This window comes from Ambystoma mexicanum, chromosome 6p (assembly GCF_040938575.1).
Source record: "Ambystoma mexicanum isolate Mex_15411 chromosome 6p, UKY_AmexF1_1, whole genome shotgun sequence".
Taxonomy (NCBI): Eukaryota; Metazoa; Chordata; class Amphibia; order Caudata; family Ambystomatidae; genus Ambystoma; species Ambystoma mexicanum.
In genome coordinates, this window is record NC_090935.1 from 51228980 (window position 1) to 51252942 (window position 23963).

General features: G+C 47.3%; 1 protein-coding gene across 2 annotated transcripts in view; it reads right to left on the reverse strand.

Moving 5' to 3' along the window:
- Window positions 1–23963, reverse strand: part of TLN1 (talin 1) — a 1223782-nt gene that overhangs the window by 591765 nt on the left and 608054 nt on the right. For both annotated transcript variants that reach the window (XM_069626724.1, XM_069626725.1), the window contains exons 15-16: window positions 16720–16833; window positions 16450–16558 (exon numbers count right to left, since the gene is read on the reverse strand). In XM_069626724.1, the coding sequence (XP_069482825.1) occupies window positions 16450–16558; window positions 16720–16833 (223 nt within the window). The remainder of the gene's footprint in view (window positions 1–16449; window positions 16559–16719; window positions 16834–23963) is intronic.

Sequence of the window (23963 nt, forward strand, 5' to 3'; positions counted from 1 at the left end):
GTGGATTTGGCGACTTTTTCTCAGAGCCAAGGAACAACAAACAGGTCCGGTTAGAAGTTACTTGATCCCTCGGTCCTGGACTCTGTTGAGGGGACTCTGGATGAAGATTTCCTGATTCTGTAGGGTACTCTGGATGCCCACAAGTTTTGGCCGGATTCGCACTTCCAAAGACAATGCACTCGATCGTCAGTGGTCCCTGGGCAATTCTGTAGCCTTTGAAAGGCACAGCAAAGTTTGGGAAAAATCTCCCGTAATCAAATCGTGAGATCAAATCTTTATCCAGTTTGCAAAAACTGCTGAAACCTATCTGATTAAGAGCTCCTGGCTCTAGTTCGGTAGTTCCTTTTTGCACTCCGCTAAATCAAAGAATGCTTTTTCTCATCTGCGCCCAGATGCAGTTCTGCTAAGTTCCTACGGGAAATGTGCTTTTACACATTTTCAAATCAAGTCGGGGGTTGTGCCAAAATGCAGCTCCTCTCAAGGCTAGTTGGTCCCACCAGCCCAAGGGAGGAAGCCTTCCCATACGGGTCTTCCCAGTCAAAACGAAAACAGGGTCAGCACAGCTGCAGGGCTTCACCGAGCACTTTGCGGTCCAGGAGGGTGCTGCCGGCGTCTCTGAACGTCTTCACGGGATGTTTCCTCCAGTGGTCGACTGCCTCTAGTCCAAAAAACCTCACCTTTTAAGCAAGTACCCATTCATTCACAGCCCTAGGCTGTCAATCATCCAGCAGGGTGGCTGTCCTCCAGGACAGCCAGCGAGCCTATCGGAACTGGTTTCACTCAGGCACACCTAGAGACAAAGGACAGGGATATTTCAGGTCCCTCCCTCACTTCCTGCCTTTCCAGACACACTGCAGCCTGGGCGGGCTTCAGGGCTTAAGCCCGCCAAAGACAAAATGCACAAAGGACTCAAACCTGATGCAAACAGAGTAAAAGCCCAGAAGGAACTAACTGACAAGAAATGGTGAAAAAAGAGGGGCCATTTTGAGAAAATGGTCCCCCTTGGCTGCTGTACTGCAGCTGAGAAATCAGCCTGCATATACATGGCACAGGGTAGTAAAAAAGAAAGCACTGCCACCAGCCATTCAAGTTAGATAGTGTAACAGAACGTTACATGAGAAGTGAGATAAAGGAGTTACTATGTAGCCCCCAAGCAATCCACATCAGGTGGGGTGTGCTGGCCCCACAAAATAAAAGGTAAGACAGACAGGAGTCCTCTTACTATTCTTGGGAACAGTAGTTCACCCAATAAAATGTAGTTAAACATTAAGGGACTTCTCAGTGGCACAAAAAGCAGATGCCTATGGAGTTTACCAGACTCCATTGAACAGTGAGAAGAAAAAAAATACAACCACACAAAAAAAATCAGTCTAAGAAAAAACACGAGAGAGTGAGATAAAAGGCCCACCCACTCAGGAGTTCAAATTAAAAAGCCCCGAGTCCAGCAAACGAGCTGGGGGTCTCCAAGGTTAAAGGGAATTGGCACAGAAATGCACTATCCTGTTGAGAAGGGGAATCGGGAGGTTTGGGGGTATTGCATAGGCAAATCTCCCAGACCATGTTACCCAGAGACTATTCCCACCGGAGCGGTTCTGTGGATATCTGGAGGTGTAATCTGGGCATTGGGAAGTTTCCCCGAGTAGCGGACAGGTCGATCTCTGGGAAGCTCAATTCTGCAAAGACGTTGGTCACCACTGGCACTCTATCGTTAGGGGGAGTCTCTACTGAGTCCTTCTGCCAGAAGCGTGAATTCCCCTGGAACATGTGAGGAGGGGTGTCCGGTCGAATGACCATTTGACTGAATCAAAATGGTCGCAAAAAAAGGGTCGAACTTTATTTATTTATATATCTTTTTTTAAGTTTTGGTTGCTTAAAAAATATTTTTAATAAAGAAAAAGGGGGGGTTGGGAGAACCCCCACCCCCCCATAAAATAAATTTTTGTAAAAGAAAAATTCGACTTTTTCGACCATTTTACTTCGATCAAATGGTCATTCGACCATTTGTTTTTCGACCAAATGACTGGTAACCGTGAGGAGGAGGAACATGTGCTTGAGTGCCCACTTCCAGATGTTCTGGGACAGTCTGGACAGCCCCAGAGAGCGAGTGCCTCCCCCCTCCCCCATTTGCTCAGGGAATACATCGCCATGGTACTGTCCGAGAGGACTAGGGCTGTTTGTGCCTGGAAGGTTTCCAAGGCCTTTTATACTGCTAACAGTTCCAATAGGCTGATGTGATTGGACGCTACTGATGGGGTTCACACGCCGTGCGCTGTCAATTGTAGGAGGTGAACGCCCCTCCGCCCCATCCCGACATGCGTCTGTAGTGAGAGTGACTTCTACTGTGTGGGTGGTGAGTGTTTTACGTGGCAGGTTTCCCCTTGACCACCACTGCAGAGACTGAACGACAACTGTCAAGACAACCACTAGATCGTCCCACTGGCCGCTGGCTTTACACCATTGGCTCGACAGCCACTCTAGCATGGGATACAAATTCCTTGTTAAGAGCCAGTCATCGAGGTAGGGATATACGGGAATGGACTGTCTGCGCAGGTGGGCCGCCGCTACCACCAGTACCTTTGTAAATACCCTTGGGGCTGAGGCAATGCCAAAGGATGGAACCTTGAACTGATCAGTGGGTGTCCTATATCATGACCCTGTGGTACCTTCTGTGTGCGGGCAACATTAAAATATGAAAGTATGCATCTTTCATGTCCAATGTGGTTATGTAATCCCCCTGACGCAGCAGCAGGATTACTTACTGAAGATTTGTCATCCTGAACTTTTGAGGTTTGACATATTTGTTTGCAGGATGCAGATCTAAAACAGGGCCCATGGTGAGATCCTTTTTGGGTACAAGGAAGTACATTGAAAAAATACCCTTGTTTACCTGAAGATGGAGAATGTTCGGTAAGAGTGAGTGCAGTCCAACTGGTGTGGGACTGCATAAGACTTCTCTTTGTATTAGGTAACCCACCTTTTGATACAGGACTGTACTACACAAGTTGATAGTGTGAGGGAGCAGCCATGCTTATCTCAAGCTTTAGAGCTTTATTAACAAAGTTACTCACCATAGGGACTAGGTTACTCCTAGTTCCCTTTCCGCCATACTTGTGGGACATTCAGGACTTCGTGACAGGACCGGCGCACTAGTCAAAAAACATCAAAAATGAAACTTTGTCCTTCTCTTTTTACGCAGGGTATCGCACGCGGCCGGTAACCCCACCCTCCTGAGCTCCGCCCTGCACATCGCCCTTCAGTCCTTTTCTATCACCAGGTCTGCGACCATTTAAGCAATAATAGAGAATACTTATTAGGGGGGGGCGGCGGGCGGGCGTATGGAGGGAAGGGGACTATGGACTAGGAGTAAGGTAGTCACTACGGTGAGTAACTTTGTTATACTCCTACATCCTGTCCCCTTTCCTCCATGTTGCTGCAAACTGATCAGGGGAAGTTCAAACAGATGCTGTAGTTCCAAAAACCGGAATCTGATTGGCCGCAAGGAGCCTTGAACAGGATAGTGCAGTTCGATGTGCTCCTGAACTTGCAGAGCGACCAATATATCAGAAGCAATGAAGGAAAGGAAAAGGTTTCATGCTGTACTACATGTTCTCGAGGCCGTCCCTGGATGCATAGGGAGGCCAATTCTTTTTTGAATTAGTTGCAAAGAGGTCCACCTCTGGAGTGCCACATTGATGGAAAATGTTGAAAAGGACATGGCTGTTCATCGCCCACTCGCAACTGCTGCCGACTGGCGGCTGAGTGAATTTGCGGCCACATTGTTTTGACCTGGGATGTGTACAGCCTGGAGCCAAACATTGTGCTGGATGACCAAGTCCCAAATTTGCATGGCAAGATCCACAAGGAGAGAGGACTTGGTGCCACCCTGCTTGTTGACATAAAACATTGCCACCAAATTGTCTTTGCGAACACGAACTTCAACAATGGTAAATATGTACAAATTCTAAAGTGGTACCACTAACGTTATTAGATCTTATTCAAGTGCATACGGTCAGGATGAGAGACAGATCAAAATAAAGAGGAAAACCAGCAGTAGAGAAAGGAAGGAAAGCAAGATGGTTGATCAATAGGCAGAATACTGGTAACTACCGTTAAACACAGCTCTGTGTGGAGATCCCCCCCCCCACCTGCGCAACCTGTAGAAGAAAGATACAAGCCCAGTCCATATATTGTTCACCCCTAGCTAGACTTCCCAATAGTTCTGCAACCCCAAAGTACCTTGGTGTTGTAGCATTCCGCGTCGCGGAAATCGACAACCCTTCTTGAGTGTCCTCCCTTTCAGGCAGGAGTCACGGGTCGAACGTCCGACGGAGAACAGGTCGAACTACGATGGTGAAGTGGCCGCGTCGTTCCTAGCGGTGCTCATTGACGGGGAAGCGTAAACGTCCTGCCAGGAAGAGGCGTGTGGGCACCTCGGTGTCGATAGGTATGGACCGCAAAGAGTTGAACTGTAGCCCACCGGCGGGAAACCCACCGGTGGATGCTCCTCGGCGCGTCGAGTGTCAGGCCTTCTCCGACAGGATACAGCTGCAGCGATGCAGACGAGAGCGTTCTTGGATCAATGAAGTTTTAGGCAACGGGAGCACGGCGCCTCCAGTGGACAACAGTCAGGGCGCTTCTCCCTGGAGTTCCGCAGCAGTCCCCGTATGGGGTCGGCAGCCTGTCGAAGGTCTCTCTACCATGGAGCTTAGGCAAAGATCAGCTGTGCACGATGGTCCCTCGTAGGTTCAGGAAGAGGGAGCCTTACCAGGTCCTCTCTGGGTCAGTTCTTGAAGCACAGCAGCTTTCCGATTGCGAAGGAGAGCACCAGCAATTCTTCTCGTCCAGCAGGGCTCAAGGTTGAGCTTCACTCCAGTTACTAGTCGTAGTGGACTTCAGCTTCTGAACACGATTCCTAGCAGTGAGAGGTCCCCAGATATACCGTTGATCTCCCACTAATTCCGCTGGGTCGCACTCAAGCATCCAATCACGACTACGGCATTCATGCAGGCAGGCAACCAATCAGGTACACTAGGTATTCAGGCCATTAACTTCTCTCCAAACACTCACGTTGTGTATTGGGACAAGTACAGAGCCATTCAACACTCCAAGCTGCATTCATACCGGTTTCGGGCAGGGCTGTCTCAACCATTGTGTCAAACATCAGATACTAGACAGTCACAACATAGAATGCATATTCGTCACACACTCCATTCACCCAGGTCCCACCCACAGGCGTACCCACAACATACGGTCGTTGAGAAGGCTCCAGCCAGTCTGTCAGCACTTCCCCACACTACCATATACGGAACTTCCACCCAACAGCCAGTCAGTGGGAAGGGACAGAGGCAGGGCTTCCCGGGACTTCGGGAAGATCAGGGTAACAGGTGATGGAAGGCAAGAGGCCATAGGGGCCATTTTGTCTCCATCAGAAATCTACCGATTCCAATGATAGGGTCTAGGTATCCCAAAATGGAGGATGCTCAGGGCACCTTTCATTTCAGCACGGAGCTGCCACCAGCCCGTACCCTGCTCTGTGGGTCACACACAGGTGCCCAAAAACATACACTAGGGGCACAGGGTTGTACCCCTACCCATGGGTGCCATAAGGGTATCCCAGGGGTCTGTTCACCAAACCAAAAGAGAGCTGCACTGCCAGGAGTCCCACATGAGCTCCTGCGCAGAAAACACGACAGAACACACACTAAAAAGCAGTAAAGGACAAGGATACGGAGGCCCTGTCCCTCCGATGCATTTCCAGCATCACAGTAAGGGAGGTATTCAAAATGGCCACCGTGATCCACAGAGATGGGCTGCCATTTTGCCAACTCCTGGGGCTAACTGCGTCACAGGAGCCAGCTAGGCAATAGACTTCTCAGGGGAGTAGAGGGCATTGTGTGCCATCTTAGCCTTGAAACAGGGAACCTCGGCAGAGCCGGTACTGGCAGATGTAGGGTGTTTACTTGACACGTTAAGGACTGCCCCAGAATTAGCCTCTAGTGGAGGATCCTCGGCAGAGCCGGTACTGGAAGGCCTGTGGTGCGTGACCGCCACCCTTTGTCACCTCAACAGAACTGGTATCACCACAGCCGTGCGTGTGGGAAGACTGAGGGGTAGATCTTACAGCCAGGACCCTCAATTCTGTTGGTATCCAATTTAGCCCCAAGAAGGGGAACCTCTGGTTTATCCCCGGTACATATAGCCACCTTGAGAGGTGCCTCGAGTCAAGACCCGGTACCGTTAGTTCCAGAAGCAGAAGTCTCGGGGTGAAACCTGGTATCCAGAGCCACAGAAGAACTGGGCTCAACCTTAGCCCCCAAATGGGGATCCTCAGAAAAAGATCTGGTTTTGCCAGACCCACTGAGGGGCCCTCGGAAGAGTCTCTGGTGCGCTTCGCCCAGCTGTAATCACAAGGGAGTACTCGAAACTGAAAATGTCAAAAAGAACCACCACAGATATTTCTGATGCTGCCTCCATATCTGGATGGATATGCATGCGTCCTGAAGGTCGACTACACTGAGCTAGTCGTCCTTCCAAAGAGAGGTCTTTATTTGGCAGGGCGTAATCATCTTGAATTTCTCTTGTGGAAGAGAAAGATTGAACTGGGAAAAGTAGAGGATAGTGCGCAGGCCAGCCTGGTTCGGTTTGGGCACCGTGAACAGACCAGAGTAGAAGCCCTTCCACTGCTCTGGGGTCTAGAAGTTTCTGAACCTCGGCTCTGAGGGAGGGTGTCCCGATCTGTTGGAAGGGAGGATTGAGGGTGGAGTAGGGGGGAGGGGCAAGTGAAAAAGGCCACCCAAGCAATGGACAAAACCCACAGGTCTTCGGGGATGGTCTGCCACGCCTCCAGATGAGACGAGATTAGTCCTCTCACTGGAGTCTAGTGTGACTGACGAAAAATATAATTTCGCAGATTTGTCGGCAGGGAAACTACCGCCTCTTGGAGAGGAGGCTGATGGTCGAGAGAAAAACAAACCACCTCGTTTGACAGGTGCCACCAACTGGAGGTTCAGTTCTGTGCGCCAAGCGGTCCTGAAACCCTCTGAAGCTAGAGAAGGATCAAGACAGAGACAAAGATTTGGCGGCTCACCTTGGTCTTTGTAAGCTCCTCATCTGTAGAATAATGAAACAATTCCTTGCCATCGACGGGAAGGTCCATAACGATCTTGCACCTCCTTCAAAAACTTTGTCACATGGAGCCATTCCTGGCGCGCCGTGTCAATTTCCACCATAAGGCCTCGAGCTGAGGTATCTACGTGGTGTGCCACAGCTTCCAGCAGATCCTGTGCTAACACCCTGGCGTCCGACAGCCCAGCTTTGAAGTCGTCTAGCATATCCGTAGGAATACACTCCGGGAAATCAGCCAACTCCTTCCACAGCCTCATATTAACTGCAGCCAGGATGAGCTCTGTGTTTGCTTGACTAAGTTGGAGGGCTGAATTGGCAAAGACTTTCTTGCCCAAGGAGTCCAGAATCTCATCTTCCTTGGACAGAATCTGCACCACAGCCGTTTATGCCGCAGAGGGCGGCTTGGATTGAAGCATGGCCACAGCTACCACTGTCGAGGAAGGGAGCAGACAAGACCCCAAGGCTATCTCCTCAGAGGTGTGAAGCCTGTAACGGGCGTCAATTCTCTTATTGATATGCAGCCCGGTGCGGGGATTATCCCAGACCTTACGGGTCTCAGCCAAAATGTCCTTCTGGAGGAACAGGCCGGTTCGCTCTTGTGATGACAAGGTGAAAGCTACCGATAGCACCCCTTCCTGTGGAGCGGGAGCGTCGGGTACTGGAATATTGAGGAGGGCCATTATATCCGGAACCCTGTCATGGAATGCTCCGACAGAGCAGGGCTGCTCATCACTATCCTGATCTGCTTGAGGGTCATCCAGTGAATCAGGAGCAGACGGCTGGGGCGTCACAGGTTTTAAAGTGCTATCCCGTTCTACCGGTGTCTTCTCTGTGGGAGACAGTGGGGGTAGAGGAGGAAGAGCTGGAGGCGGACCAATAGGAAGAGGTGGAACCGCCGCTCGAGCCGCCGGGGTGGAAGGTGGGGCCAGAGTTTCAGCATAGATTTCCTTGAAAAGACCCTTAAAATACTCCTTCATAGGTTCAGCGTGCATGAGCCTCCGAAATTTCCCAAATAAAATGCATCCTCGGATGAAGGTTTAGGCGCTGGGGTAGGCATCTCATATGGGGCATAGCCCTACAAACATAATGAGGATGGTTGCTAGGAAGGCCCACCACCAAACGGGTCAGCGTAGACCAGGTGTGGGATATGTTGACACATTCAGATGTGCTGTGTTACATCACTTTGCTGCATTGGTGCAAGAAACATCACAAAATGGCTGCGCTGACTCTTCTGCGCGAAATTGCGTGTTTGTAACAACCAGACAATGGATGCACCGCCCTGCCAACGCACATTTCAGGTGGGGTGGAACAGAGTACTCACTGCAGGAGTATGCCAGTGTGCTCTGCAGCATTTAACAGAGTGACAGGAAAGAGGCAGCATTACCTTGCTGTAAACCCAAAATGCCTCTTTAAAATGTCATCTTTTCAACATTCAAAGTGCTGTTTGGTGCTAAATTCATCAATTCCTCCTGAACCACTATGATCAAAAAGGCCCTGCAATGCAAAGGATCAGTCTTGCGTTTCAGAGGAACCGGGCCTCATTTGAATGACAGCTCCTATCAAAAGTATCTTTGGAAAAGCAACCCAGGGACTTTGTATTTCATTTTACACAGGGGGGGGGGGGAGAATGCAGCTATTTCTTTGCAACAAGTATCAAGAATCAGCTGTCCAGAGAAAGACTCTAAACAGATGCATGATACATGTATCCCTGCTGCAAACAACTCCAGCACTCAAGGGAAGGACTATAGCTGGCCAAAGTGTGTATTTGCTGGAGATGAAAACTGAATTTAAAGAAATAAGTTAAATCTGCTTTTTCCCCCGAATGAAGAGTAAAATCGCCTATTTTTAAAGTATATTGTTGTATAAAGGCTTGATTATTAAAGAATGTAAAATAATTTGCTGCTGTTTTAATTCCTTAGGTTTAAAGTAAAGATTTAAAAAGGAAATCAAAGCTAAAACCCAGGCTGAGTTGGTAAACTATATAAATAAAAAACCTGCTCTGCAAGTTGCTAGCCCTCAGAAAAGGTGACAGCTCAAACTGCTGGAACGGGAAAGGCTAATGGCTAGCTTGGAGGCTTTGAATACCCAGGACAATGGGACTTCCCAGTCGTCAGATATTCGTCTTTGCCCCAGGCTGAGATAATAGCAGGCTAAGACTCTCGCCTTTCAAGTGGGAGGGGAAGGAATCTTCAATCACAAGAGAGAGGCCCCTCACCCTGTTTCAAAGGAATTGACATTTGTTTACAGTTGGGAGAAAGAAAAAACTGATAAGTGACAATAGACTTCCTTTTGGTTTTAAAATGCCTATTTTGCAACTGAACTTTCAAGACATTTAACTCGGCAGCAAAAATGAAAACACTTGAAAAGTGCATAATTCTAAATCTAATTTTATGCTATTCATTTGAAGACTTGGTAGGACTCACTACTGCATAAGGAACAGAAGTTATAAAGAATTACGATTGTACGGAAAGAATTAATGTTGCAAACTTACATTTTATACACATAAACTAGGGGTAAATGCACATCTAAGTACAAAATTGGGAATTTTTAGGCCAAATCTTTCATGGTTAAAATTGCCAAAATGTAGCAGAAAGACTAAACCAGGTCCCACAGACTTGGGGTTTGCATTGAAATGTAACCAACAAAATATATAACCTGTGCACCTGATTTTCTTAGAGGTCATAACTACATAAATATGTATTTGTCTGGAAATTAGATTTTGGTTCTAGGAGCTAGGGGAGCTTTCTAGAGTAAAAGTAACACCATAAACATGACATCCTTTTTTGTGATCCAATCAGCGAAAAGCAAGGCAGAAACTGTGCTCGTGCCCAATCCTAGCATCATGGGTGTGGACAGTAAGCCTGCCCCTGCCATATACTTTAGTGAGGTCATCTGGCATGATAAACAAGGGAACCTGATAGCACACAGACACAGATTCCTGATTTGCTGCGTGGCGTCCTGTTCCCGATTCCCGATTTCATTGCAAAGCCAAGGCCTAGGCATTGCTGAACTCCTTCTCAGCTAGGCCTCAAATTCTAAAAAAAAAATCCCAAAAACTCAAGGGAAGCATCTTGATATAGTCTGGCTTGCTGCGACTAAAAGCATGCCTGCTGCAAACTCGCCATCCCCCTAATCTCCAGTCTCCAGTAAACCAGAAGTGCAGTCCGCTGACCAGAACCGCCCACCTGATCCTGTTCCACCCGATTTGGCCAGCTGTCCTTGGTTAGACCCAATCCGTGCGAGGACCAAAATCCTAAATTAAAGTAGACTGAGTATTAATACTAAGTATAGAAAATCATAGCATACCTTGCCTTGCTTTGTTCCATCCAAATCTCTAAAACAGCCTATCCTTACCTTAAGAACTTGTAACATTGTCAGAATCCTTATTGCCACTCTGCCTTTGATTCATTACGCTAATGCTTACTACTTCAAATAATTTTGTCTTGTGAAATCCTAAACCCTTAATCCCCCCATCAGGTAATCGTACTGGGTCCGCCAGGGCGGGCGCGGAGGTGTTGGGGTTAGTTCCCTGGATCAACTCTAGAGCTTACTGTGTTTCAATCTGGTAACCTAGCCTGAATGCCCTAGTGTAGAGTATAATAAAATTGATGTGTTTTTTTTCGCACTTTATTTTCCAAAAACGCCTCTCATTCAACATTGCATAACTCACTCAATTTAATAGCTAGAGACTTCATTTCACCTCGTGATTATACCCAAGACCTATAGCTACATCCCAACCTAAAAGCCACACTCAATCCCTTCGGTTAATTGTAGGCAGGAATCAGCATTTCTGCAAAGTTTTACACATGTGATGTCCACTCTAAATTATTTCCAACCTTCCATTTGGATTCAAAGTGTTTACTTTTGCTCAAACTATAGCTCATGATTGTTAGCATCTTTTGAATGTTGCTCACATCGAAATTTGTACTGAAGGATTTTTGCACACATTGTTTTACAAAGCCATTTTCGAATGTCATTTCAAAAAGTAAGATTTCAAACCCGTTTTTCTCTTGTTTGGGGAGGGAAGGTTGTATTCAAATTCGGTTTACTGTTCTTTATTCCCGATTACCGGCTGTTTCCCTATATCTGTTTAGAATTGCTTATTTTATTTGTGGGTTGAGGAATATTGCATGGGGAAATCCTAATTTAAGTGCTCTATTTTCAAACAAGCCAAAAGTCTTATTTTTTCTGGTGTTTTCCTTCTTTGTTGCTAAAGAGTGAATTTAACTGCACTACATACCTTTTTATCTGTTATTGTCACCACATTGGTGATTGCTGCTCCCTATTAAAAAAAATGTTAATTTGAATTTTAAATAAATATTACCTTTACCAGCCAGCCTGATTCCTTGTCCATTGTGACATGGGGTATTTTGAGATGGGTGTATTATGAGTGGTATATCACTCAGAATATTGAACCTATAGACATAATAAAGTAAGCTGTGTGCTGCATACTAGGCTGAGACCAGGGTGCATCACCCGATTAAAATACTTAACACAGGGGAGCAGAATCGAGACAGTATGAGGCAGCGGCATCCGAGCTTTCCAGTCAAAAGAAGGGTGGAACTGATGTTTACCTTCCACCGAGGTTAAACTGGCTACTAAGCCCCAAAATTAAGACTCCCAGCACCCGCCATCGAGAAAGTAGGTGTAAGGGAAGAATCCAAAATGGCTGCTGTGGACCATGCCGGTTGGGCCGCCATTTTGTCAATTCCTGAAGAGAACTGCGTCACATGTGTAGATGAGGAAACCGTCTCCTCAGGCTAGTTAGGGGACTTAAGTAATACCTTAGCCTTAACACAAGGATCCTCGGCAGAGCCGGTACTGCGGGGTCTCGGATGTTTAGTGGACATCTTCGAAGCGGCACCAAAATTAGCCTCCAGAGGAGGAAACTCGGGAGAGCCGGTAACAGAGGAACTACGGTTTACGACGACCCTCTTTGCCCCCTCGACAAACCGGTATCACTGCGTCTCTGAGCGCGGGAATGCTGAGGACTCATCCCTCACAGACAAGACCTTCAGAGTAGGTCTCTCAGTTTTGTCGGTACAGACCTTAGCCTCAAAAGGAGGAACCTTGGGTTTCGTCCCGGTATGTGTAGCTCACTCGACAGGGGCCTCAAGCCGTGGTTTGGTACAGAAAACTCCAGAAAAGGAGGCCTCAGGGTTTACCCTGGTGTCTGTGTGGAGAGCTCCAGAAACTGAGACCTTGGAGCGAACCCTGGTGTCCAAAGCCACAGATGAACTGGGCTGAAGTTTAGCACCCGACAGGTGAACCTCGGAACGTGGTCCGGTCTTGGCAGGTCCGTCATGGGAACCCTCAGAGAAAACACTGGTACGCCTAGCAGGCCTGCGAGGCACCTCAGGGAAAACCCTGGTGGTAGAGCTGCTTAAGACCCTCCCGCAACTAGAAGACCCCAGGAAGGAGTCCCCCCGGCCAGGGCACCCTAAGTAGTAAGGTACTTACCGGGCATTTCTTTTCGTCAATGAAAAGCTGAAGATGAAGAACACACTGAAAGAAGTCCTCCCACCGAAGAAGGCGGTGTTGGAATGCCCGGACAGAGAGGGAAACGCAGTAGAAGCAAGAATCCCTGCGGTGGTCCAGCCCGAGACACTCCAAGCAGAGAGAATGACGTTCGCATGAAGAACAGGACAAATCCCAGACGCTCCGGCATAGACGGAGGACTAAGCGACCGCAGAACCGGAGCAGGAGAAGGACAACGGGAACAAGAAAAACCTCCCGGTGATGCATCATTTTTGATGCTTTTTGACAAAAGTGATCCATCCCGAAGGATGGAATGTCTTACAAGTATGGAAGAAAGGGGACGGGACGTAGGAGTAAATGAAATCAGTAAAGACAAATATCAAATTAAACACTTGCACATTCCGTTATATCATAAATTATTCATTTATTTATACAAAGATATTTAACGCATTCTTTAAAAATCAGTAATTAGCAGTAACATTAATGTCAAGCTAGGATTTCAATTCAAAACTTTTTTTTATAAAACATATCATGAACGTCTCCTCCAAACAGGTCTCCCCCTGTTCCTCCAGAACCATTAAGGACAATATTGGCTCTCTTGCCCCTGCACTTGCTGATTTCTGCAACCACTCTTGCTAATGGATCTTTTCCCTCCTTCCTCAAGCACTCCCTTGTGCACCCCCTCCTGAAAAATACTTCTACAGACCAGCCAACTACCGACACATATCTATCACCCCCTTCCTTGGGAAACTCTTGGAGAAGGTAGTCTTCCCCCAACTTACCAAGCACACTGAACTTGTTGGCTGGCTCCACGACCATCAATTCTGAGCAACCAGAGGCACGGAAACTGTTCTTCTGAACATCCGTGAGGAACTGCTTGCATCTCTTGACTCCAACTCTGCAGCTGTTCTCATTCTACTTGCTCTGTCCAGCGCATTTGATACGGTCAACCACTCCATCCTTATCAAACGGCTCCACAGCATCCTAGGTATCTCGGAGCGGGCACTGGACTGGCTGCCCTCCTTCCTCAAAGACTATACATCCGAGGTTATTCTGGGATCTCTCTCCTCCCCCACCCCTATCTCCACCAGCGGTGTCCCCAGGGCTCAAACCCTTCTCCTAGGCTCTTTAACTATCGTGCCCCGCTTGTACACCTCATCTTCAACTTCTCCCCCAACTTCCAGTGTTCCGCAGACGAGACAACTCTTCAAACTTCCCTTTGACCATCTCCTTACTTCCTCCACCATTCTTGACTGCGTATCTGCCATCCAGTAATGGTGCAATGCCAATGGTATCTGCTTCACCTGCAAGACAGATACTTCCTATTGGGCCTCCTGCACCCTCTTTCTTCCCCTCACTCTGCCCCTTCATCTAAAGCCAGTAAACTGGGAGTCATCTTTGACTCATCTCTTTCCTTCCTCCCTCACATCATTCTGGACATTGCCAAGGCGGCCCACTTTCAACTCTACCACCTCAAAGGAATTCTTTTTCTCACATTCCCGCAGAAGCTCAATGTCTCTTGAGCGCTGGTTCTCTCTAGATTACTGCAATAGCCTTTTCCTTAACCTACCATCTTCGTCTCGACGACCCCTCCAGCTAATCCAGAATAGGGCTGCAAGACTTCTCCTTGGCCTCAAGCCCAGACACTGCATCTCTCTAGCCCTAAAAATTCTCCACTGGCTCCCGGTTGCTGCAAGAATCAAATTAAAATCCCTCTGCATCATCCAGAAGGCTGTCTGGGGCCGGGGACCACGCCATCTACAACTTGCTCTCACTAAATACTCTGCCATCAGATTTCTACACTCCTCTGGCACCAACTTAGTGTCAAGCGCTTCGCTAATAATCGAGCTGGTGGCCGATCTTACCTCGGCAGGCTCCCTCCTATGGAACAGCCTTCCCGTGCCCATTCGTCTTGAGCCGAATCACCTAAATTCCGGAAGCTCAAGACCTTCCTTATCACCTCCTCCTTGTCCTTCCTCCTTCCTCTGCTAAACATCACAGTTGCTGAGATTGGTGACCAGAACCTGTATGTGTCCTCTTGGGCCCTGGCCTCCCACACCAAATCACCTTCAGCCTCCACCCGCTTCCAGCACTTGCCTTGGCACCCAGTGGCCTATGCCACCACAGGCCTGCAATTACCTATTTATTGGCAGCTGACCACTCACCTAGGCACTTGCAGCTTTCTCTCTCTCTCTCTCTCCCGTGCACTGTCTCTAGTAGCTCCCCTTCTCGAACAATTCCTCATTTCCTTTGGGGTCCCCAACCCCCCTTCCCGCATTGCATCCAAGGGTACTACCAAGGCCCCTGGGTTCTATGCCAGTGGGTGTGCATAGCTAGTCAAGTGTGTACTGTATCCTGCTTGCAATGATTGTACTCCTCTTCCTGTACTAAATCTGGTCCTGGTTTCTTTGGAGCCTTCAGTGTGTTCCCTCTTTTCAGTGTAGCCTTCTGTAGTTATTACCAGGAGGGACCCAGTCTGTCTGTGTACACAACAAACCCCCCACCAGGTCTGTTGACGCCCTGGTCCAAAACAGTCTCCTCTCACTTCCACACCACCAATCAAGACATGCATTCAATGAAACTTGGGGTTTGGCTGTCCAATGGGGACAGCCGTCCTCCCAGCACAAACTGGTTCCAGGCAAGCTCACTCCAGGACAAAGACGAGGGGCATTTTGTTCCCCTTTCCACTTCCTGTCCTTTCAGGCACTCTGAGCCTTGGCGGGCTTTCCCATAGTGCATCCAGTCATCCTTCCAAGGGCCCTAAAATGAGTATCATTAAGCTGGGGAACTCACATCTTATATCGGTCATTCGCGCCAAGATGCCCTCTGGTGGTGAACGTACACTCTATGAATACACCAGTTATGTTAAGGTACGCTGGGCACAGGTTTGAATTTTGTGTGCCATGAGGCACCTTTGATCCTGAAGACCGGAGTATCTGCCCGACAGCGTGTCAGTCTGGCAGAGGCACTTTCTATATACCAACACTTTCTTGAACTTAGAAAGCTTGCAGAATACCCCAAATAAAAGTTGAAACATGGACCATATTAGGCACTTGAATTGGACTAGATAGATATAAATATAATGTTAAACTGGCTTCATGGAGAAAAAAAAATAATTCTCATTTAATATTCCAGTATCCTGCACCTGTGCTCCCCGTGCAAACAGTCATCACGTCAATAACAAAGAAGAACCCATGTTGAATAGGGAGCATTGAATTGCTAGCAGAGCGCAGACCTCTGTGGGTCAGCAAGATGGGTATCAGCAGAACATTGATGTTAAAATGGGAGTGAACTCTGTATAGAGAGCAGGATCTAACAGTTTCCAACGAGCAGACAGCAGAGTACCAAAAAGACAGAAGGCTGGGTAAGGGCTGAGCACAGACACATGGTCGCAAAGATTAGTTTGAGAGCAGGGCAAAGACAAAAGCGTGTCAGAAAAACAGGGGTGAAACAAAGGTGCATGCAGCATGGGGTCAGCAACACAATGAAAGCAAACCACAGAGTGCCGTTGAAAGATATGGGATAGGGTGAGAGAAGACCACAGATCGCTGTGTTCCAATACAAAGTAGCTGGGACAGAAGCACAAAAGTGCCTGCAAGAAAAGCAGAGTCCTGACAACAGGGTGACAGCAATCTACAAGCAGTGCATCAGCAGGATAGACTGACCAGTGAATGCATGGAAGATTTCTAGAAGTTAAGCTTAGAGATTGGGTTGGAGCAGGGCGCTCAGCAGAAAAAGGGCACAGGTAACAGAAGGTGATGGGCATAGAGCAGGATACAGGCTGTATGGTACCAAACATAGCACTTTACAGGTGGTAGATTGCAGCATTGCATTTTCCCTACATACCTGCAGTCAGGTTTACCACCGACGCAGTGCTGGCAGTTATCGCATCCACCTGTGAATGTATCTCGTGTTTGGACTCATCCATTTTATTAAGGCGCCAGTCCTTGGCACGCTAAAGTAGAAAAACAGGATAATTAAGAGAGAGTCTTTAGGAAAAGCAACCACCAACTAGAAGTGCATATTCCCAATGATCTAAGGAAAATGCACACTTTCAACACAAAGCATCGACAAAAGATGCAATAGGCAATATTAAGACAAATGAGATGCACTCACAGAATCGGGACCCAAGAGCGGCAGTGTGTCGAAGTCATCCAGTGTGGCTTGCGCAGCGTGAACAGCTTGCATGCTGGAGTTAATAGTTCCCGTCAAGGCTTGCTGAGCTGAAGTCTGAAGGAAAAGAAGAAAACTGTGATGTAAGTAAAACAGAACAAAAGCAGAAGAGTAATCGGACACACACTACCATTCCAGGTCCCCACGTGCTAGATAGCACTATTGAAATCACATGCTTAACCAGAAGGGTCCCAAACAGACACCATGCAGACACGCTGATGCAGGCACCCTAGTGTGTTCACATGCTCCCTCAGGTGAGCAAACAAGAACCAAGCTAGTATGTAAAACAGAAAAGGTCCCTGAACAAAGGGAGGTGTACAACAATCCCAGAGCCTTTAATTAGCCAATTATTCTCAAATATCTTTCACCCTAGCTCTCCCCCCCACCTCAAAGTCCCAAAACGCCTTTTCTACATTTTCCAGGGAGAAACTACCATTATTGAAATTAAAAGTTGGAGTATGGTCTGAAATAAATACCTCTTTCTAAATAAAATGTATGTTTATTACAAACCTTATACATAAAGATTATACACATAATCCAATTTAAATTCATGACAAAATTAGTAAAATCAGTAACATCTTTAATCAAAATAACTACTCTTCCAGCGCAGTGCATTATACAATTTAAAATCATCACTCAACTTAAAATCCTTTAAAAAGGTCACCACCCTATTAACGATGTCCGTTTCCGCGCTAAAATACGACACCAAAAAGAATGTACTCAAATACATCATATCATGCAGTTATTCTTTCAAAAACACTTCCCTTTTTCCCCCATTGTAAAAGAAATCGGTCTACGATTTTCCACATCGAATTTACAGTACCTACATAAGTTATTCAAACTTAAACCTCTAACCTAACGAATATTACAAGTGTGTAGAAGATGAAGGCTCATTCTTAAAAAGGTTTTTATTTTTCTCCCATCTGGACATTGTGTACGCCAAATAAAAATGCATGTTTTAGCCCAAAACATACACTGTTTTGCTAGGAGTTCTGTTTTTACCTAAACTACTACTGTTAAAACAGAACGCATAGTAAAACAGTGTGTATAGAACAGTTTGGTCAGATAAGAGCCTACTTGATGCAGCACAACACACATAGGCTACGTGATGGGAAGAATATGGAACCCTAAACACACAGTACATTAACTGAAATGCCAACACAGAAAATGATGATAGCATAATCTTGCATATTAGATACAAGACACAAATACACACCGTACAAACAATACAACACCTCGATGGAGAAAAAGAGGTTTATACTTTAGCACTCGGGTACAGAAGGCCACCAAAATGTACGATACAATAGGGCTAATCGCACCAGACCAATAAGGTCTCCATTAGGTGCCCAGAAAATAGGTCAAGTACAGTCTAGAAGTTAGATATTGTAACCAAGCATTTTCCAAAGACAGGAGTATAAAACTTTTTTTTTAAAGTTGTGCGCCTTGGCTGACAGCAGATACCAGAAATTCCTTGCTGTATGGCTCCCATTTTACAAATATGTATCGGACAAACAACAATTACTTTACTGATTTGCTCCGAAATTTCTCTGCGCTTTGAAGGGGTTGTGGCTGGTATGGCCCAGGGAAGAGCCCCAGAACAATGGACTGAAGGTCAACTGGAGGGACTCAGTTATGCCACCGCTCGTTTAAGGGGGGCAAGGGAAGGGGGTGGCAGGAGGGGGTTTAATGGGTTATGAATTGGTTAAAAATGTTTTTACCATACTTGGTCATATGGCAGAATAATTGTCATGCTGTTATAATGCTGGTGGCGGTAAGTCAACATTGAATGTAATTCACATTGAACTAAACGCTCTAGATTAAAAAAACAAATATAAAAAAAGGAGAGGAGTGCATGCTCAAACTATTTGTTTGGCCCAAAGCTCGCAGGATCCAAAGGTGACTAAGGTATAGTCCCTTTCAGGTCACTTTTAGAGAGTATGGGGCAGATACTTGTATCTGCTTAGATTCACATGCTTTGCGTAGGCTGACAGCTAGTGGTTGGTACTGAGTATTACATGATTTATTTTCTAATTGTAAAATAGGACATAGACTGGGTGTTCCTGCAATACTACCTATTAGGTAAGAATGGGTGCAGTCACACTGTGCGAGACTACACAACACTTATCTGCTTGGTATTAGCTAACTCACCCTTTGGTATAGGCCTGTAATGCACAAGTTGGTAGTTTGACTGAGCAGCCAGGCTTATCAAAAAAGGGGTTCATGTGAGCTGTAGAGCGGCAGCAATTGAATTCATAAATACACGTAACCAAGTAACACTTACACCCAAGGTTCATTAGTTATTTAACATCAATTTTTAAATAAGCATTTGTTAAAAAGGCAAGTTATGCTTTTTACACATTTCCTAAACCTGGAGGTGACGTCATTCACAAGGACAGTAATGGCATTTATATAATCACACTAGTTTCTTTGCAGATTCTGAGGTTGCAGAAAGGAAAGGTTTAAAGAAGGAAAAAGGTTACACAGTGTTATCAGTATATATGAGGACACTTAAATCTTACAATGAAATCTAGACAAGACTTTCCAAGCAATAACAGTCTAAAACAAGTTGCCACCTATGAGAGACAGAAATATCAAATTCAATGGGCTAGAAAGTCTGCAGGGAGCCAGGACAGCCAAAGCTTCCTTCACCCCTTGGGTCCTGCAGCTCTGGTCGTCCTGCTTCTGGAGGGTCCTTAGGAGATTCCTGGAGCTTCTGGCCAGATTGTAGACATTGCACTAGACTATGGATTTCTCAACCCCTGGCACTCGGTTCTTGCAGCAGCCAATCAGGAAAGATAGTACAGTGCAGTTCGTCTCAGCGTTAGGTGGTCCCACTAAGCCAAGGGAAGAAGTCGTCCCTTCCGGAGCTTCTCTGTCGAATTGAAAAAAGGAGTTTCAGCACAGCAGCAGGTCTTCACTAGGCAATTCAAAAGTCCAGGAGGATGCAGCAAGCTTCTTTCATGGTTTCTTCATCAGGTGTTTCTCCCAGTGGTCGTCTCAGCCTCTAGTCCCGAAACCCTCGCCTTTTAAGCAGGTTTCTCCTTTTCATTCACAGCCTAGGCTGTCAATCACACAGCAGGGTGGCCAATCAGGACTGGTTGCTTTCGTGCACTCCTAGGAGACAAAGGACAGGGGAGTTTCAGGAACCTCCTTCACATCCTGCCTTTACGGATACACTGAAGCCAGAGGCGGGCTTCAGTGCTTTAGCCCGGCAAAGGCAAAATGCACAAAGGGCTCAAACCTGGCACAACACACACAATAAAACCGAAGAAAGACCTCATCTAGCAAGACCGGACCATTTTGACAAAATGGTCACCCCATGGGTGCTGTACTGCAGCTGAGAATTCAGCCGGCTGTAAAAATGCACAATGTTAGGAAAATTAAACCACTGCCACCAGCCATTTAAAGTAGTGAGGGTAACAACAGGATAAGGGGCTACAAGGTAACCACCCCGCCCGCCAGAACTCCACATAAGATAGGGTGTTCTGGACCTACAAAGAGAAAAGGTAAGTAAAGTCAATTTCATTTTACTATTCTTGGGAACAGTAGTTCACACAAGAGGTATTTAAACCTTATGAGGAATCTAAATGATTTCTCCGACACTGCACTGAGGCAGCCAGAGCTGTTCCAGTGTCCGTGTTCACTGGACGGGAACAATAAATCGCTAGGCCCTGCGCAGTCGTCCTCCTCTGCATGGGCATTTTCTGTTTGGTGGAGTCGGGGACCGACGTGGTGGAGGAGGCAGATGTGGATGTGTTGTATGAAGCTTTCTCTTTTAACGCGGAGGCTGGGCAGGGGCCTGTGGCACCACTGGAGCTGGGGTCAACCTCTGCTGGAGCTCGGTCACCAGGGTGTGGAGAGTCGAAAGGCTGTCCATGGTTATGTCCTGTTGCGACTGGAACAATAAATCGCTAGGCCCTGCGCAGTCGTCCTCCTCTGCATGGACATTTTCTATGGACTCTTGGTTGTCCGTGGAGGAGATCATCGGTGTAACGTCAACCATGGAGGGCTGCTTTTCTCCCTGAGGGTTCAGGACCATCGGATTTGGTTTGGTTGCTCCCCCAACCCCCATTCCCCTCCCCCGAGGATGCTCGCTGCTGCCTCAGCAGCCGTATCGCGCCTTGGAAATAAGGAACCCCTCTGGGCCGTAGGAGCCACCCTCGCAGGTGCTGCACCTTCCGCTGCCGCGGACATAACAGTCTGTGTCACCGGAGTGGCCAACAAGGACTTTGGCTGCGCTGGTGGAGTCTGCTTGGCCTGCGCTGCCTTCTTCTCTTCCTCCGGCCAAGTCTTATCTGATTTTTCTCGCAACTTGGCTGGGGTGGACTACTTCCTCTTAGAGAATGAGCTTGATGGCAGGCTGGCTACAGAAGCTGACGGCGAGATTGATTGCAGCCTATCGGACTTGGGACCCGCATCTGCGGCGAATACGATGGAATCGGACTTGCGGTTCTAGGCCTCATCTCGGACCCCCACGGACGGGAAGACCTCAAAGGACTTAGATCTCTTCCCAGAGGGTGACTGCTCTTCGGACGAGACATGACCCACCTCGATGCACAGGGCAGGGGCCAGGTTTGTATTGAGCCATGCTGCCAGCCTGCTTTGCCCATCTTTCGCTGTCTTCTTCGAGAAGGCCAGACATATATTTCACTCTACCTTGTGGTCTGGGTGCAGGTAGCAAAGACATTGTAGACGTTTGCCCTCTACAAAGAGGTTTCACAGCTTGCATTTGGGGCAGGGCCTCAGGGCCTGAGGAGGGCCCTTCCTTTTTCTCCCCCGACATGGTCGGATGTCACAAAGTAGTCCCAAGACAGCCTTGCCAAAACTTCGAGGAATCTTCACCCTTGAGGGGTGCAAATCTTCAACAACGGATCCCTGTTGCAGGCGATTAAGGAAGCACAGGGGCTCGGGTGCAACAAAAATCGAACTTTTCAGTGAAAAAACTTGGAACTATGTACAAATAGCTCAGAGAGCAGCTCGAGGACTCCCAACACTGAAGCGTGCGGTAAAAATCTGAAGATGACTGCCAGAGGCAGGGTTTAGGGAGAGGACTCATTGGATGGGGGAAGTATGACCCAGGGGACAGTGATTGGTTTAGAGAGTTTGAGTGAAGGTGAAACTTTTTTCTTTTACCAAGGATTCCTGGCCTGACGACAGGGAATAGTCATGAGCATGTGAATCCATGCCAGACCCCATGCTGGAGAACTCAGTCTTACTGGCATTAAGGCTGGGATCGTTGGAGGCACACCAATCCTGAATCGCGGATAGACAGTCAGAATTGAGAGAGGAGAGGGGAGCCAGACAGAGAGCCTAGTGTCATCCGTATAACAATGAAAGTTGGAGACACTAGTGATCAGATGGGCCAAGTAGACATTAAAGAGCCAGGGTGAGAGGTTAGAGCACTGGGGAACACCACATATAGAGAGGTGGTGGAGAGAAAGCACCCAAGAAGGACCTGGTAGGGACGGTCCAGGAAGGAGGAGGTCAACCGGTCCAGTGCCTGATCCGTGATGCCCAGGTACACAGTTGTTTGATCGGAATGGCACAATTGACCACGTCAAAAGCAGAGTAAAGGTCAAGGAGGACGAGGACAGAACAAGCTCTGGCAGCTCTGAAGCCAGACTGGTGTTTGTGGAGACAAACCGATTCAGTGTGGTGGATAAACTGGGAGATGGCCAGCTTCTCCAAGAGTTTGCACAGGAAGAGGGGTGATTGAGATTGGGCAGTTAAATATAAAAACATATATAGAGTCACCTTCAGTTAGAAATGCATCCAATTCACCTAAAACATCTGAAAGGGAAGTTAAGTAGTTATGCAAGGAGGAAAATGGCCCATAGGAACAGAACCACTAACTAGGAGTTCCATCCCTAAGTTAAAGGACCTTGAGCCCAAAAGTTCACCAAGTTCTTTTAGTAGAGGAGACAAAGGCAGGAAGTGTTCTTGTGGTGGTGAGAAGAGTTTCAAACGACTTCAGAAGGAGTTTAAGGGTCAGTAAAATATGTTATCTTTTAGAGCAGCTTTTTAAATAAAAACTGAAAAAGCAAGATAATAGAATAAAGGAAAGTTGTTCACAAACTTTAAGTGTGGAGGGGATAGGGGCACCGGTAAGTATTGAGACTACCCACTGCCTTTACTCCGATTTTCCCAAAGGACTTGACAGGTCAGATGGGGGGGTCACTGGAGGTAGATTTTCCCGTCGTTGGATCCTGTACAAAATGCCAAAGAGCTGCGGGTGCAAGGAAGATTCCGGTCCTGTCCAGGAGCTGAGTGCAACCCTTACTGAAGGAGAAATGCAGCAGGCACGGATGCAGGGCTCTTCAAGACATACGAGAATGGGAATGGCCGGTTCCAGTGACAGTCAATGCACACGGGCAACAGCATGCGTCTCAAAAGGTCATGAACAAATACTACCTTCCAAGACAGGATCCCTTGATGCTGGGAAGCTGAAACTTGGCAGAAAGGAGACTTGTAGAACTAGCTGGGGGACCACCGAAGATGCAGGTGAAAACGGAGAACCGAGACGTTACTTGCATGGTAGCCCAAAAAAACAGAGCTCATCAGTCCACAGCAACTTTTCCAAGGGCCCCAGGATCATGAGACTGTGTCGACAGGGTGGTTCCTCCTAGGGAGATTATTTTTATGCTTCATCCCCAATCCTAGTGAAGCCCCCAGCACTTTTTGCTGGACTTCTGGACCATTTTCTGTCTATCATGAATGAGTGGAGTTTTTCCACTCATGCATGCATATTTGCTCTGAGTTTTGGAACTTTGTTCTCTGTGTTTTACCTTTACTATGGAGTCTACTTTCCTCCATATCTCTTTTAAGGCATCCGCGTAATTTTGCAGCACACAGCTTATGGGCAGTGTTGCTGGGACCGCTTTGGGTTCTCCTTTGAGATTCGTAATTTATCCTTACTAACTACAGTTCGTAAGGATAGAGGGATACTTTATATCCCTCCTAAAACTTTATACTCAGATTAGCACACCACACCTTATTTGGCGTGCTAAGGGGACACCTGGTATCCCCTCTTCTCTCTGCTCCTGTGACTTTCTAGTCACAGACAACCCTTGTGCTATGTGCCCCTCACGCAACCCCTCAAGCTTTGTATCTGCCTTCCCATCTGTACCACTAATACACAAAATCCACTTCTCTTGTTGCAGAGTCATGCACAATGGAAATACAAAATT